This window comes from Taeniopygia guttata, chromosome 37 (genome assembly GCF_048771995.1).
Source record: "Taeniopygia guttata chromosome 37, bTaeGut7.mat, whole genome shotgun sequence".
NCBI classification, from domain to species: domain Eukaryota; kingdom Metazoa; phylum Chordata; class Aves; order Passeriformes; family Estrildidae; genus Taeniopygia; species Taeniopygia guttata.
In genome coordinates, this window is record NC_133062.1 from 4,800,136 (window position 1) to 4,812,760 (window position 12,625).

Below are 12,625 nucleotides of genomic sequence, written 5' to 3' on the forward strand. Positions count from 1 at the left end.
CCCGTGGCACAGTGACCCACGCTGCAGCACTTGGAGGGGGCTGTGGCCCAGGGGATGGACTCGGCTCGGAGAAGTTCCCGGAGAAGTCTCGGCTGGGAGAGAGCGCAGGGTGCAGCAGGGAACGACTCCTGTCCCTGAGCAGAGGGAGAAGCCGCGGGGGATGAGCTGAGCACGGCCCCATTCCCTGTCTCCTGCCCTGCCGGGGGAGGAGGTGCAGCTGGGAGCAGGGAGGCGTGGGGAAAGCTGCATTTAAGGCTCTGCACTGACTTCTCCTCATCCTCCTCTGAGTCTTTGGAGTTTTCTGCCAGAAATCTCTCCCCTCCCCCGCTCACCCACAGGGCTTTGGGCAGGTTTCCCTTTTTGGGGGAAATCAAAGCGAAGCAGCGATGCACTAATGAGGGGCAGGAGAAGGGAGGCTCCCGGGCTTCCCGCAGAGCCGGAGGCACGGAAGGCGCAGGGCCGGGAAAGCCGTGGCGGGAGGTGCGGAGAAGTTTGTTTGTGTGGGCAGCTCAATCCCGCCTCGGGCCCGGGCCCGTCCCGGGGCTGTTGCTCATCTCCGGCTTTGCCCTCACGCAGCGCGGGGGGCCCTGAGAGCGCGGGGCGAGTCTGGGCCGTGCGCAGAGCCCGCCCCGAGCTCGCTGCCATTGGCCGCTGGTGCCGTCAGTCGCGGTTGCGGCGCGCTGATTGGTGGGAGCGGGGCGCAGCACGGCCCCGGCGGCGGGCTGAGGGCGGCCGTGGGCGGGCAGCGGCGCCATTGGCGCCAAGAGCGTCTGTGCGGGCCCGGGAGCGGCGGCAGCGGCCGGAGCGCGGTGAGGCGGCGTCGGCGGAGCTCGGAGGCGGCCCCGGCGCAGGTGGGAGCCGCGCTGGGTTCTGCGGGGGCTCGGGGCTGGCTGCGGGCGGAGGGGGCGGCAGGGGGCTGCGGCGGGTCGGTGGTGCCGTGTCCGGCCCGTGCTGGCCCCGGGCTGAGGGCGCGGCGGGAGCGGCTGCCCGCGGTCTCCTTCCCGCCGGGGCCTGGGCAGGAGCCGCTGCCGGGGCAGCGCTGGCTCGGCCCGGCTGCTGTGGGTAGGACCGAGGGGGCTGCCCCGCGGCCGGGAGCGTGCGGGGAAATTCCCGTCGCCGGAGGTTTCTGTGGCCGGAGGAGAGCGAGGAGTCCTGTAAAAGTGACTTTATTGCCGAGCACGGGGAGAGGCCGTGGGGCATTTGCCGTGCGCTCTCTGCCATGGTTGTAGTCCGCAGCCTCCTTTTTATCCTCATTTTCCCGGCCGCATCTCCCTCTGCCTTTGCCCACGGGCTGAGGTCCTTGGAAGGTTCAGACTTCCCGATGCGCCTGCTGCCTGTCCTCGTTAATCTGCACCCTCCTTTTGTATACCAGCCGATATTCATGGCTCTGTTAAGTCTTTGTTCTTCTCCTCGAAGTTTGAGAATGTAGCGGGACTTTGAGCAGTTGTGTGGGTCAATTTGTGACATTTATTGGAACTGAGGGTTTCTCCCGTAGCTTCCTTATCTACAAGTGCCTGGCTCTCTCGCCAGGCAGATTCACTCCTTGACTCTGTTTTGTTCTTCCCGGGTCCTCTTTGGTTTTGGGATTATTCTCGGTGCCCTCATTCCCTGTCCTTTTGTAGCCGTTTGTGGATCAGGAGGCCTGGCTGCCACCTGCATCCCCTGGCTCAGCTGCTGGATGAGCTGCACTGCCAAGGTGTGGAACATGGTAAAAAGATGAGAGTTGCTGCAGCACAGAAGAGGAGAAGCAGCATTCGTTTAACCCCTGGTGTGCCGGGGAGCCACATAAGCATGTCCCATTCCCATCCTTTCCATGTTTGGACCAATACATAAACTGCTCTCCTATTTCCTTTGTTATCTTTCTCAGCACTTTTCCCTTGTCATCTCTTTGCCAACAGAAGTTTGAGACATTTAGTTTTGCCCAAACTCCCTTTTTATCTGCTCACAGATAATCTGATCCCATCCCCTGGTGAAATGTTGTGTTCCTCTTTCAGTGGATTGGTCGGCAGGAAGGTCAGGAGCTGGAGCTGTCTGGTTGGTTCTTATTCCGAGGACAGCTTGTAATCTAATGATGCCATTGAAATGATAAATGGGTTCTCTGCCTCCTGATATAAATTGGTTTGGGTTCCCAGGGGCTGGCCCATGGTGTTGTGGAATTTTTTCTGGTGGCCCTTCATCTTTTCCTCATTTTTGGGTGCTCCCTGCAGCCGGGGCTGCATCAATTGACCGCATTTTTCTAATTACATAATCAAATACTTGAATTCCAACTGGTTTCCCTGAACTTGTTCTAGCAAAAGCCCCAGTGCTCTGATACACCCTGTACAGCACAGACAGTGGCAGCAGATGTTGGAGTGGGCAGGGGGATGATCTCCCCCTTATTTTAGTGAAGTTTTCACAACATTCTCCATTTGCTGTTTCCCTTTGCAGCTTCAGTCATTTCTGTTTCAGAGTCAGATCCACACCATGGGCTCTGCCTTCAGCTGTGCAGATTCCATCTGTGCAAGCAGGCAGAGCTTGGGGTGAGAGGCAGAGGGAATCAGCCAATTCCTGCCCCAGGCAAGAAGAGCCAGGTACATTGTCCCCACTCTGGCCCAGCAGTGTTAATTTGCATTTCTAAAGCTCCTCCTGGGTTCCTGGAATGCAGCTTCTCTTCCAGAGCAGCTTCAGCAGCCTCACATGTGCCCCCCCCAACCTGCTGTTTTTTCTTTTTTTTTTCTTTCAAATCTTCTATTTATTTTCTTTTGCTTCAAATCTTCTATTTATGAGTTAAAGGGTCACCTTTAAATCTCTTCTTGCTTCACAAAATGTTCCCTAAAGGTGAACGTCGAAAAACCCAGACCAAAATTTTTCTATCTCTAAGAGCCACACACAAACATACACAAAAAATTTCCAAGTCACTTAAATTTTTTCTACTTCTCCTCTAAGTAAAATCTCATTCTCTCATCCCTGACCCAAACCCAACCGGCAATATAGAAGTAGGAGTAATTTAAAAATACTCTAATGCTCTAAACTTAGCACTGAAACTGCAGGAAAAAGAAAAACTCCAACAATATGTTTAATGTTAGAGTCAAGGCATTCCTTGATTCTGGCCAGGATGTGCAACAGAAATCATTCCATCCCCACATAGCCCGGGTGTGCAGAGAAAATTGTTCCATGACGCGTAAAGTATCAGTAAAATATATTGGAGTATATAAAAAATAAAATACTATCGGAGTAAAACCTCCGTGGCTTTTACTAAATTTTTTCCAAAGTTGATACAGTCAGAACCAGTCTAAATCCACTGGTTTAATGTTCCAAAGTTTCAAGTTGTGCAGTTTTTAGTATTTGGTTTCCTATTGGCCCCGGATTTCTTTGCTTCTGCTGTTAATGAGGTGGGAAGTGTTGGATTTCCTTCTCAGCCTTTTGCAGACCAGGTGTCTGCAGCCCTGGCAGTGTCTGGGGTAGGTGTTGGTTGCTGTTTGCTGCTGGGGTTGATGTTTTGCTGCTGGGCATTATCTTTGTGGGTATCTTTTGGGCCATTCCCGGTGTGTTAAGGTGTTAAACTCATCTCCATTGAGTGGTGTGACATACCTTAACAAAACCTTTAACATTTCTTTCCCCAGGGCCAAGGCAAATCAAGCCTGAGTAGAGAAATCAAAGGTTAACAATGTTAAAGTCTATGAGCTGGTGTATTTTCCATCAATGCCATGGCAGGCAGGGCAGTGTGTGAGTGTAAGTGAGAGCCAGAGTGGAATTGTCCCGAGCTCTTGCCCAGCAGCTGTGGCAGGGCAGGCCCAGAGAGCGCTGAAGCTGCAGCAGTGGCAGCAAGGGCTGTCCCCGGTGGCTGGAGCTGCCAAAGGAGGGTGGCCAGGCCGAGGATTTCAGCAGAGGATGTGTGGGCAGGCCCAGGGCCTTGCCCCGCTGTGGAGCCCTGGCTGCTGCTGCGCTGCCTTCAGTGCAGGCTCAGTGGGGGCCTCCCATCCTCCTGCTGCAGGCGGGAAGTGCAAATCTCCGGGGCTGCAGAGACCTGGAGCCGAGGCTGAGGGGTCCCCCGTGCTCAGCTGTGCTGGCAGCTGTTTCTGGCCTCGGGGCCACTTGGCACGGGCCACGCCACTTGGCCACCAGTGGTGCTGCTCTGCACTCCTTAGGCAGGAGCCGATGTCCTGCTGGGATGTTGGCAACAGCAAAGTGCCAAGGCAGCTCTGTGCCAGCCCAGCTTCCTGGGGGAGAGATTGCACCAGAGACAGGATTCTGGCCACAGACTGCTTTAAATGTGCATCCCTTATCTCCACTCTGCACTAGGTGGAGAATTCCCAGGGTAAGGAATTCCTGAGATCAATTCCAAGAGGAAATGATTGAATATCTGCCCTGGGTCTGGCTCTTCTTCTTGCCCAAGCCAATGGCAAAAGCCGTACCCATGGCATCTTGGTTTCTATCCCCAGCTTCCAAAGGTGTTTCTTTCCATCCCCTTTCATTCTTTGTACCCAGCCTGAGCTCTGGGGGTGCCAGGGGTTCTGGAGGTCCCATTGTATTCCTAAAGCTGCCATAACCCCCTGGAGGATCTTTCCTGGAAAATGAGTTCTACTGTCTGTGTCTGTTGCTTCCACAATACCTTTTATTGGAGTAATGTATTTTAGAAATACCTTAATAAGTGATCCAGTGGCTGCTGAGCAATCAGAATTGCTTTTGCCCCCCTGTTAGGTGAGATGGTGTCACCAGAAGATATTGAAGCCTTCCTGCTCATGGCATGTCAGTGCCAGGCTCTTACAAGCACACACAGCTGTGCCGGTTGAGCTGACCATGGGGGGTAACCTGGGCTTTGTCTGATTCCCTTTCCTCAATAACAGCGTGTCTTGGAACTCTTTTCCCTTCTGCTGCCCTTGAAGAGCCATCCCCAAAGACATTTTCTGCCTCAGGCCAGGCAATGTCTCCTGAATCTCTCCCAGGCTGGGTCTGGAGCTCTGTCACTTGAATGCAGTGCTGGGTTTCTTCCCAGCCCCTCTGGGGGCTGTTCAAACAGGAGGCTGGGTTAAACCCTTCCCCTGTCCTCAGTTCTGAATCCTCCTGTGCCACTGAACAAGTTTCACACTGTAATAACCGAGCACTGCTCATCCATTGCGAGGCTCTTTTGGTTATCAAAGCTTGAACTTGATGGCAGACTGGAACAGTTGCAGATCCTGTTGTCATCAGGTTTTGGGCCTCGGTTCCCGTTGAAGCTGTGGCTGCACAATTCTGCAGACAATGAGGCCACTCTGGCCACTGGGTGAAACATTTTGGCCCAAGAATTCCTTTGGCATGGCCCTGTTGAACATTCACCTACAATTCCAATTTCTTTTCTGAGTCCGGAAGAGCCACAGCTGAGGCATCAATAGTTTTGGTTTTTCATTTTCTCAAGTTTTAATCACTTTCTCCTGTCCATACCACAGCATGGAGGCTGTCTGGGGTTACAAAGTCCTACAATGTTCTGGCTGGAACAGAGAATCCTCAATACAGTCTGTGTAATTCCCTAATAATTCTCAGAATTGTCTCTGCTCCTTTTTGGTCCTGGATAACGTTACTTCTGAGATTGCCCACACCTTCTCTTGGTCATTCAACTACGTAATTTCAGTCAAAATATGTCCCAAATATTTAACGTTTTTCTCCACCATTTGCACGTTTCCCCTAATACTCAAAAGTTGTTTTTTATCTAGAAAATTCAGCCATTTCATAGAGGCTTTTTCTACCACTTGTTCTTGTGCTCCTCATTGGAGCCATCAGATTCCCTGACTGGCAGGATAGGAGTGCTGTAGGGAGACATCCCTGGCTCCAAAAGCCCTGCCTTTAGCAGGGACTCCATACCAGGCTGTGAGCCCTTCCTTCCCTCCCCTGGAACAGGGTGTTGCTTTTAGCCCCCACTTGTCCTGGTTGCTTCCAAGTAATTTGGAGAGGCTCCACATCAAATTTTCCCTCTGGGGCTGCCCATACCTCTGGGTTCCCTTCAGCATAGGCCTTGCCAGACATTTGACACAAAGGTACAGCAGCAATAGCCTCTGTATCACCTTTTACAATATTACAATGCCACCATCAACTTCCTTCCTAGTTAATAACAATCACAGTAGGAAGAAAAGAAATTGGTTTATTTCGAACCTATGCTCCACAGCTCCTAATAGTGATTGAACAAATGACACCAGCTCAGCTTTCCAATTTATTCCCTTAATAATGAAAACATTCCTTTACAATGTTCCCCCCTTAGGTGTAAGATTCAGAGTGGATGGAGAGGCCCCTGTGTCCATCAGGAGAGGCCTCCTCTGGATGCAGACCCAGCCTGGATGTTCTCCAGGGCTGCAGTGTGGTGGGTCCCCGGTGGGATGGGAGCTCAGAGAGCCCTGACAATCCATGTCCATGCAGGGGTGGACTCGCTCCTCCTGAGGGTGCTGCTGTCTGTGCTTGCAGTGTCCTTGTGGGCTGCAGCTGGAGCCCCGACTCCTTCCCAGGGGCTGTTTGGGTGGGCTCTGCCCTGGCCAGGAGGGCAATGCCTCTGCCAGGTGCTTGTGGCCGACGCCGTCCCCTGGGTGCTGGGGCCCCCTTGGGCCCTGGGGTTGGTCCCTCAGGGGCTGTGGGAACTCTGCCATGGCCTTTGCCTTCAGCTTGGCCTTTTGCTCATCCTCCTTGCCTTCAGCTGCTGTGCCTTTGTGCCCAAGTGCTGCAGGGCCTTCTTCTGCCACTCCTGCAGCCCTGGTCACTGCCTGTGGGTGCTCATCCTCTGAGAGCTGCTGAGCTTTCTGCAAAATCTTTCCTTTCTGCAGGGACCCAAGCCAAATCCTTCACAGAAAATCCTGATCCTTCATGTACCATCATGTCATGTTTTGATGCTGGCACAATGCCTGTGTCCCCATGGAAATCCAGCTTCCCAAATAAGTGCTGTGAGATACAATAAGGAACAGAGCAGAGCAGGCCTAAGCTTAGAGGTAAAGGAGAAAGAACTTTATTAAGCTACTACTATAATAAAAGATACACACTACATCCAGAATTAAAACCTTTCAAAACATTCCTCCTCCCTGCACCCAAACTCCAACAAATCACAGTGGGACACAACTTGGACCCTCAATCAGGTCATCACCTTTCAGATAATCAATACTCAGTCTATCAGGGGAGAGAGGAGTCTCTCTTGCACCACAGACCCCCAGGAAACACAATTGCCACCTCTCGTGTTTCCATGTCACACATGGCACTGCCCAGAGAAAATGTGCCAGTGTGACACTCTCCTTGCCATGTCACAGTGCCCTCACCGCCGTGCATGGACAGACTGCTCATGGGGCTCCTTTAAGGATGCTTTGCCAAGGAACAAAAGAAACAACAGTTCACTTTTCATTTTGGGAACACAGTCCCCCCCATTTTCCTCCTCCCCTGGGGCTGAGGTAGCAAACGGAGATCTTCTTCTTCCTGAAGACAGAGGGCATCACCACACCCTCCTCAGCTTTCCTCTGTTCACTCCATTCCTGTGCTGGAATTTGCTGAAGCAGGTCTCTTGGCTCACCATTGCATCCCCCTAAAGATGCAGTCTCTGTTGCAGGAGAAACTGGTTCAGTCAATGGCTTACAAGAAAAGTCCAGCCAAAAGCCACTCCATCATCTCCCCCCCAACCTTCTTTCCCTAACATCTCAGGTCCCAGACTGTCTCTTTTCTCTTTCAAGTGGAGCAGGAGTAATATTTCACAAAGCTTTCATTTCCCAGGAAAGGGTTAAAAGTCTTGGACTTCCCTGACTGCTGAAATCTCAGCCCAGACCCCAACTCCCAGGGCTGGGCACCTTCCCCCCCCCCCCCGGCTTCTCCTTCTCCTCTGCCAGTGAATTTCCAGGTGCCTTCAGGCTCTCTGTCTGTTTCCCTCCGGTGGTGTGGGGGCGTGGGGAACAAAGACATCTCAGGTTTCCTCCCCCTGGCCTATCCCTCCCAGGCCGCAGGGCTTCCATTCCCCCACCCAGCCCTGGTGGGCGGGGGAGAGTCTGCACTCTCCAAAGAGACAGTTCTGCTGGGAGTTCTTGCTTTGAACCCTGTGTTCTCAGAGGCGTGCCCATGCCTTCAGTGGCCACTCCTGGTGCCAATATCCAAACCTGACCACTGATTGCTTTGAGACCGGCTGCCTGAGAAAATTCACTTCCGTGTCCAACCATGAAAATCTGTGTTTCCAGATGTTGCTTTGTTTTGCTCCTTGTGCTCAGGGTCCCCTGCACAGCCCGTGTGGCAGAGCCGGTGCCTGTCCTGCCGCAGTGTCCAAAGGCGGCCCCCCCGGCGGGCAGGGCCGGCAGCTCCCCGGGGCCGGGCAGCGGCCGGGGCGTCCCGCAGCCTCCTGGGGGCCGGGGGCCACTGCCGGCCCTGCCCGGGGCTGGTGGGGTCAGGCAGCGCCCGGCGCTGAGCCCCGGCTGCCCCACAGCCCCGGCCCGGCCCCGCAGCTCCCCACAGGCCCCCAGCCCTGCTCCCGGTCCCGCACCTCTGCGCCCGCTGCTGCCGCTGCCCACCACAGAGAAACCCCTGACATCCTGACCTCCTGCTTTTCCTCTCCTGGAAACTGGGAATTCAAAGTATCAGCTGGCAAATTGTCAGGATAAGACCCTGCTGAAAAACATCCCAATCCTGAGTATTTTTCTCTTCCTCCTCTTTGCCATCATCCATTTTCTTACCGCATAGATTCCTCCTGCTGCTTCTTGCCTGAAGCATATTGCTGCACACTCCCCTTCACCTGATCCCTTCCCAGCACACCAACACCATCCATCCCCTGTTGTCCAAATCCCTTCTCCCCTTCCCTTATTGCCCCCCCGGGTGTCCATGTCCTTAATTACCTCTGGGGGAATGTGCAAACTACCTCAGCATTCTCCCAAGGGACCCTTCAGAGACATTTTGGGATCATCCTCCCTTTGTCCAGGAGCCCTCCCTGGCTTTCCCTTTTCTCCCCTCCATGGGTGCCCTGCCATGTTCACTCCCCGAAGATCCCAGGGCACTCACTGATGAGATTTTCAGTGCTCTCTCCCTGCTGACTCTTCACAGACCCCCCTGATGTGTCACTCGTCTGTCTCCTGGTCACTCCCGGGTCCCCAATCAATCCCCGGTGCCGCCGCCAGCCAAGGGAGCCGATCACCCAAAGTGGGTGAGGCACCTTCAGCTGCACTCCCTGCCCCAGGGTGTGCGGGAAAATTGACATCACCAGAGGATTCTGTCCACAAAGCAGACAGAGGAGTCCTGTGAAATTAATTTCATTCCTAAAAATGGGAGAGGCCATGGGACATTCCCCATGGGATCTCTCCAGTTGTTGGAGGACACAGCCTCCTTTTCATCCTAATTCTCCTGGCCACATCTCCCTCTGCTTTCCCCATTGGCTGAAGTACTTGAGAGCTACAGACTTCCCAATCCACCTACTACATACTCCCTTAATATGCTCCCTGCTTTTATATAGCAAATGATATTCATGGCTCTGTTAAGTCTTTGTTGTTCTTCTGGAAGTTCATGAATAGAGCAGGGCCTTGGCTGAGCATCAGTCTGTGTCATCAATTAATAACATTTTCTGAAACCGATTCCTTCTCCTGTCACTCCCTTGTGTACATCTCCCTGGCCCTCTGAGCCTTCCCCAACTGGACTCCCTGCCTCGGCCCCATCGCCCCCGCGAGGGGAATTTGGGGAGGTGGGAGTGGGGCAGCGCCAAGGCCGGGCCCCCCCGCGCTGTCCTGGCGGGAGCGGTTGCAGTGGGGACCGAGTGCGGGCGGGAGCGGCCGAGAGCCCAGCGCTGCCCCAGCCCGACCTGCCCCAGCTCCATCCCTGCCCCTCGGCTGGGATGCTGTGGGTCTGGGGGGAAGAGGGAGCCGGCAGTGGGTGCTGGGCCTGGGGGCAGGAGGAGAAGGGAAGGAGAGGCAGGCTTGAGGAACAAAATGGTCAAACGATTCAGGTGGCAGGAGAGGGTGGGATTGTGCAGAAGAAGAACTAATAACAGGAGGAAGAGGAGTGTAAGGAAGAGGAGATATACAAGAGGAGGAGGAGAAGGAGTAGAAGGAGGCAGTAGCAGAAGGTTCCACCCCTCCCTGTGTCTGCAGCCTCCCCCAGCCCCAGGAGCATTTCTCCCCCCACATGCAGCAGGTGACTGTGGAGGGGGATCCAGGATTTTCCCAGGGTGAATCTTGGTGTTTCTGAGCTTTCTTGGGCTAAATGTTGGTGCTTTGGTTTTATGTGGCAGCTGAATCTTTATGTTTTGGAGGAGGTTTTTGCTGACTTGTGATGTTTGGGGAGTTTTTGATCTGTATCTTGAAGTTTGTGGGATTTTGGGGCTAAATCTTGGTGTTTTGGAGGTTCTTACAGATATAAGATTCCCAATGACATCCTGAGATGAACTTGGGCAAGGAGGAACCTCCAGTCCAAGGTGCTCTCCTCTTGTTTTTTTCCCCAAACCAGGATTTTTCATTCCCTGAGCGTGTCTGGATGGAGGAGGAGGAAAAGCCCAGGAGATGCTGCAGGAGGAGGAGCTGCAAACCCAGCCCAGGGAGCTGCGGGGAGGAAAGAGCCCCCCTGAGCCAGGAAGGCGGGCGGAGATCCAGCCGGAGCTCGGAGCTGGTGGAGAAGTCTCATGGCAGGGAGAAGCCCCACAAGTGCTTGGAATGTGGGAAGGGTTTCAGTCGGAGCGACAGCCTGATTGTGCACCAGAGGATCCACACTGGGGAGAGGCCCTACGAGTGCGGGGAGTGTGGGAAGAGGTTTCGGACCAGCTCCGATCTCCTCGTACATGAGCGGATTCACACAGAGGAGAGGCCCTTCCGCTGCCCCGACTGCGGGAAGGGCTTCAGCCAAAACTCTAACCTCACCAGGCACCGGCGCATCCACACTGGGGAGAGGCCCTACGAGTGTGGGAAGTGTGGGAAGGGCTTCAGAGACAAGTCTGGCCTGATCAAGCACCGGGTGATGCACACTGGGGAGAGGCCCTATGAGTGCTTGGAATGTGGGAAGAGCTTTGGGCGGAGCTCAGGTCTGAGAACACACCAGCGCATCCACACCGGGGAGAGGCCCTATGAGTGTCCCCAGTGTGGGAAGAGGTTTCAGACCAGCTCCAGTGTCCTCGTACATGAGCGGAGTCACACAGAGGAGAGGCCCTTCCGCTGCCCCGACTGCGGGAAGGGCTTCACCCGCAACTCGCACCTCACCAGGCACCGGCGCATCCACACCGGGGAGAGGCCCTACAAGTGTGGGGAGTGTGGGAAGAGCTTCTCCAGGAGCGAAACCTTGACCCAGCACCAACAGAGGCACCAGTAAGGGAAGCCCTGTGAGTGCCCCGAGTGAGGGAAGAGCTTGGAGTGAGGGAAGAGAGTGAGGGAAGAGCTTGGAGTAAAGGAAGAGAGTGAGGGAAGAGCTTGGAGTGAGGGAAGAGAGTGAGGGAAGAGCTTGGAGTGAGGGAAGAGAGTGAGGGAAGAGCTTGGTGTGCTCCTGCAGCTCCATCCCCCATGGGAGGATCCGGGCTGGATGATCCCCAGTGACCCCCGTTGGGCAGAGCCCTGCTGATCCGTGGTCCTGGTGATCCCTGTTGGGGTGGGGAAGGTGTTGGCTTCTTCTCCTTGTGCTGCTGTGATTTGGGTGGGTTCCCATGGATGGGGGATGGGAGGTGAGTGGGGGATCCTGGCGCACTGCGGGGGGCTCATGGCTCGGGGGGTCCCAGCGCTTTGGGGGAGTCAGGAAAGGGGGGAAGCAGTGAATGGAGGGGGTCCCAGTAAATTGCGGGGGGGTGCTGATGATAACAGGGGGTCCTGGGAGACAACGAGGGGGGGGAAAGGACCAAACCCTAAGGGACTTCCTCGGTGCTGGTTAACCCCCCGTGCCCCCCCAGCCCTTGGGGTCCCCACTGTCCCTGCACTGTTCCTGGGGGTCCCGCGGCACTGGGGGGGGTCAAAGCGGAGGGGATGGAACCTCCATCATGGATGGGGGCACAAAGGGGGTCCGGGCCCAGTGCTCGGCGGGGTCGGTGCACGAGGGGGGCCCGGTCCCTGTCCCGGTGCATGGGGGTGGCGCTGCCTGGGGGGTCCCGGTGCTTGTGGGGTTCCCAGGGTTCGAGGGGGGTCCGGTCCCTATCCCAGTGCTTGGTGGGGGGGGTAGTGCCCGGGGGGCTCCCACTGCTCGGTAATTGGGGGGTGTCAGAATCCAGGACATCCCTCTGGCTGCCCTGGATGGCTCCAGACCCTGGCAGGGGCCTCGGAGACCTTGGCATGGTGTCAAGAACACCGGTGGCTTTGGTTTTAGCCCCTGGAGAAAATTGCCAACTTTGTATGAGGAATTACAAGACACAAGGGTTTGAGTAGCGTGGTAGGTGAATTAACACAGGGTGGAAAAGTAGAATTTTAACACTTTAAAATACGGGGTTCAATGGGACAAGGTGGAGGGATCTGGGTGTGTCCTGACCTTCTTCTCCTTCTTTTTTCCCCTCCATGTCTTGCTGTGATGGTGACACTTTTCTGTTAGTTGAAGGTAGAGACACACTGTCCAACAGAAATGATAGATATTGGCACGTTATTGTAAACACAGTACAGGTAGTTTTTAGTGTAGAAGGCAAACAGCGCCCTGAGGGCAGGGAGACTGCCACAGACCGACCTGCTAGACAGAGCTCAGCAGAGCGGACAAAGCGTGTTAGAGAAAAGGGAAAATA

At 54.9% G+C, this 12,625-nt stretch overlaps 2 protein-coding genes across 2 annotated transcripts in view; one reads left to right on the top strand and one right to left on the bottom strand.

Annotated features, from left to right (window-relative positions):
* Positions 1-12,625, top strand: part of LOC140681563 (uncharacterized) — a 305,451-nt gene that overhangs the window by 246,373 nt on the left and 46,453 nt on the right. Inside the window, 1 exon segment of the mRNA XM_072921495.1 lies at positions 10,644-11,233. Within this exon segment, the coding sequence (XP_072777596.1) occupies positions 10,644-11,233 (590 nt within the window).
* The window catches only part of LOC140681562 (uncharacterized), a 422,013-nt gene that overhangs the window by 173,029 nt on the left and 236,359 nt on the right, over positions 1-12,625 (bottom strand). The gene's annotated exons all lie outside the window — the stretch shown is intronic.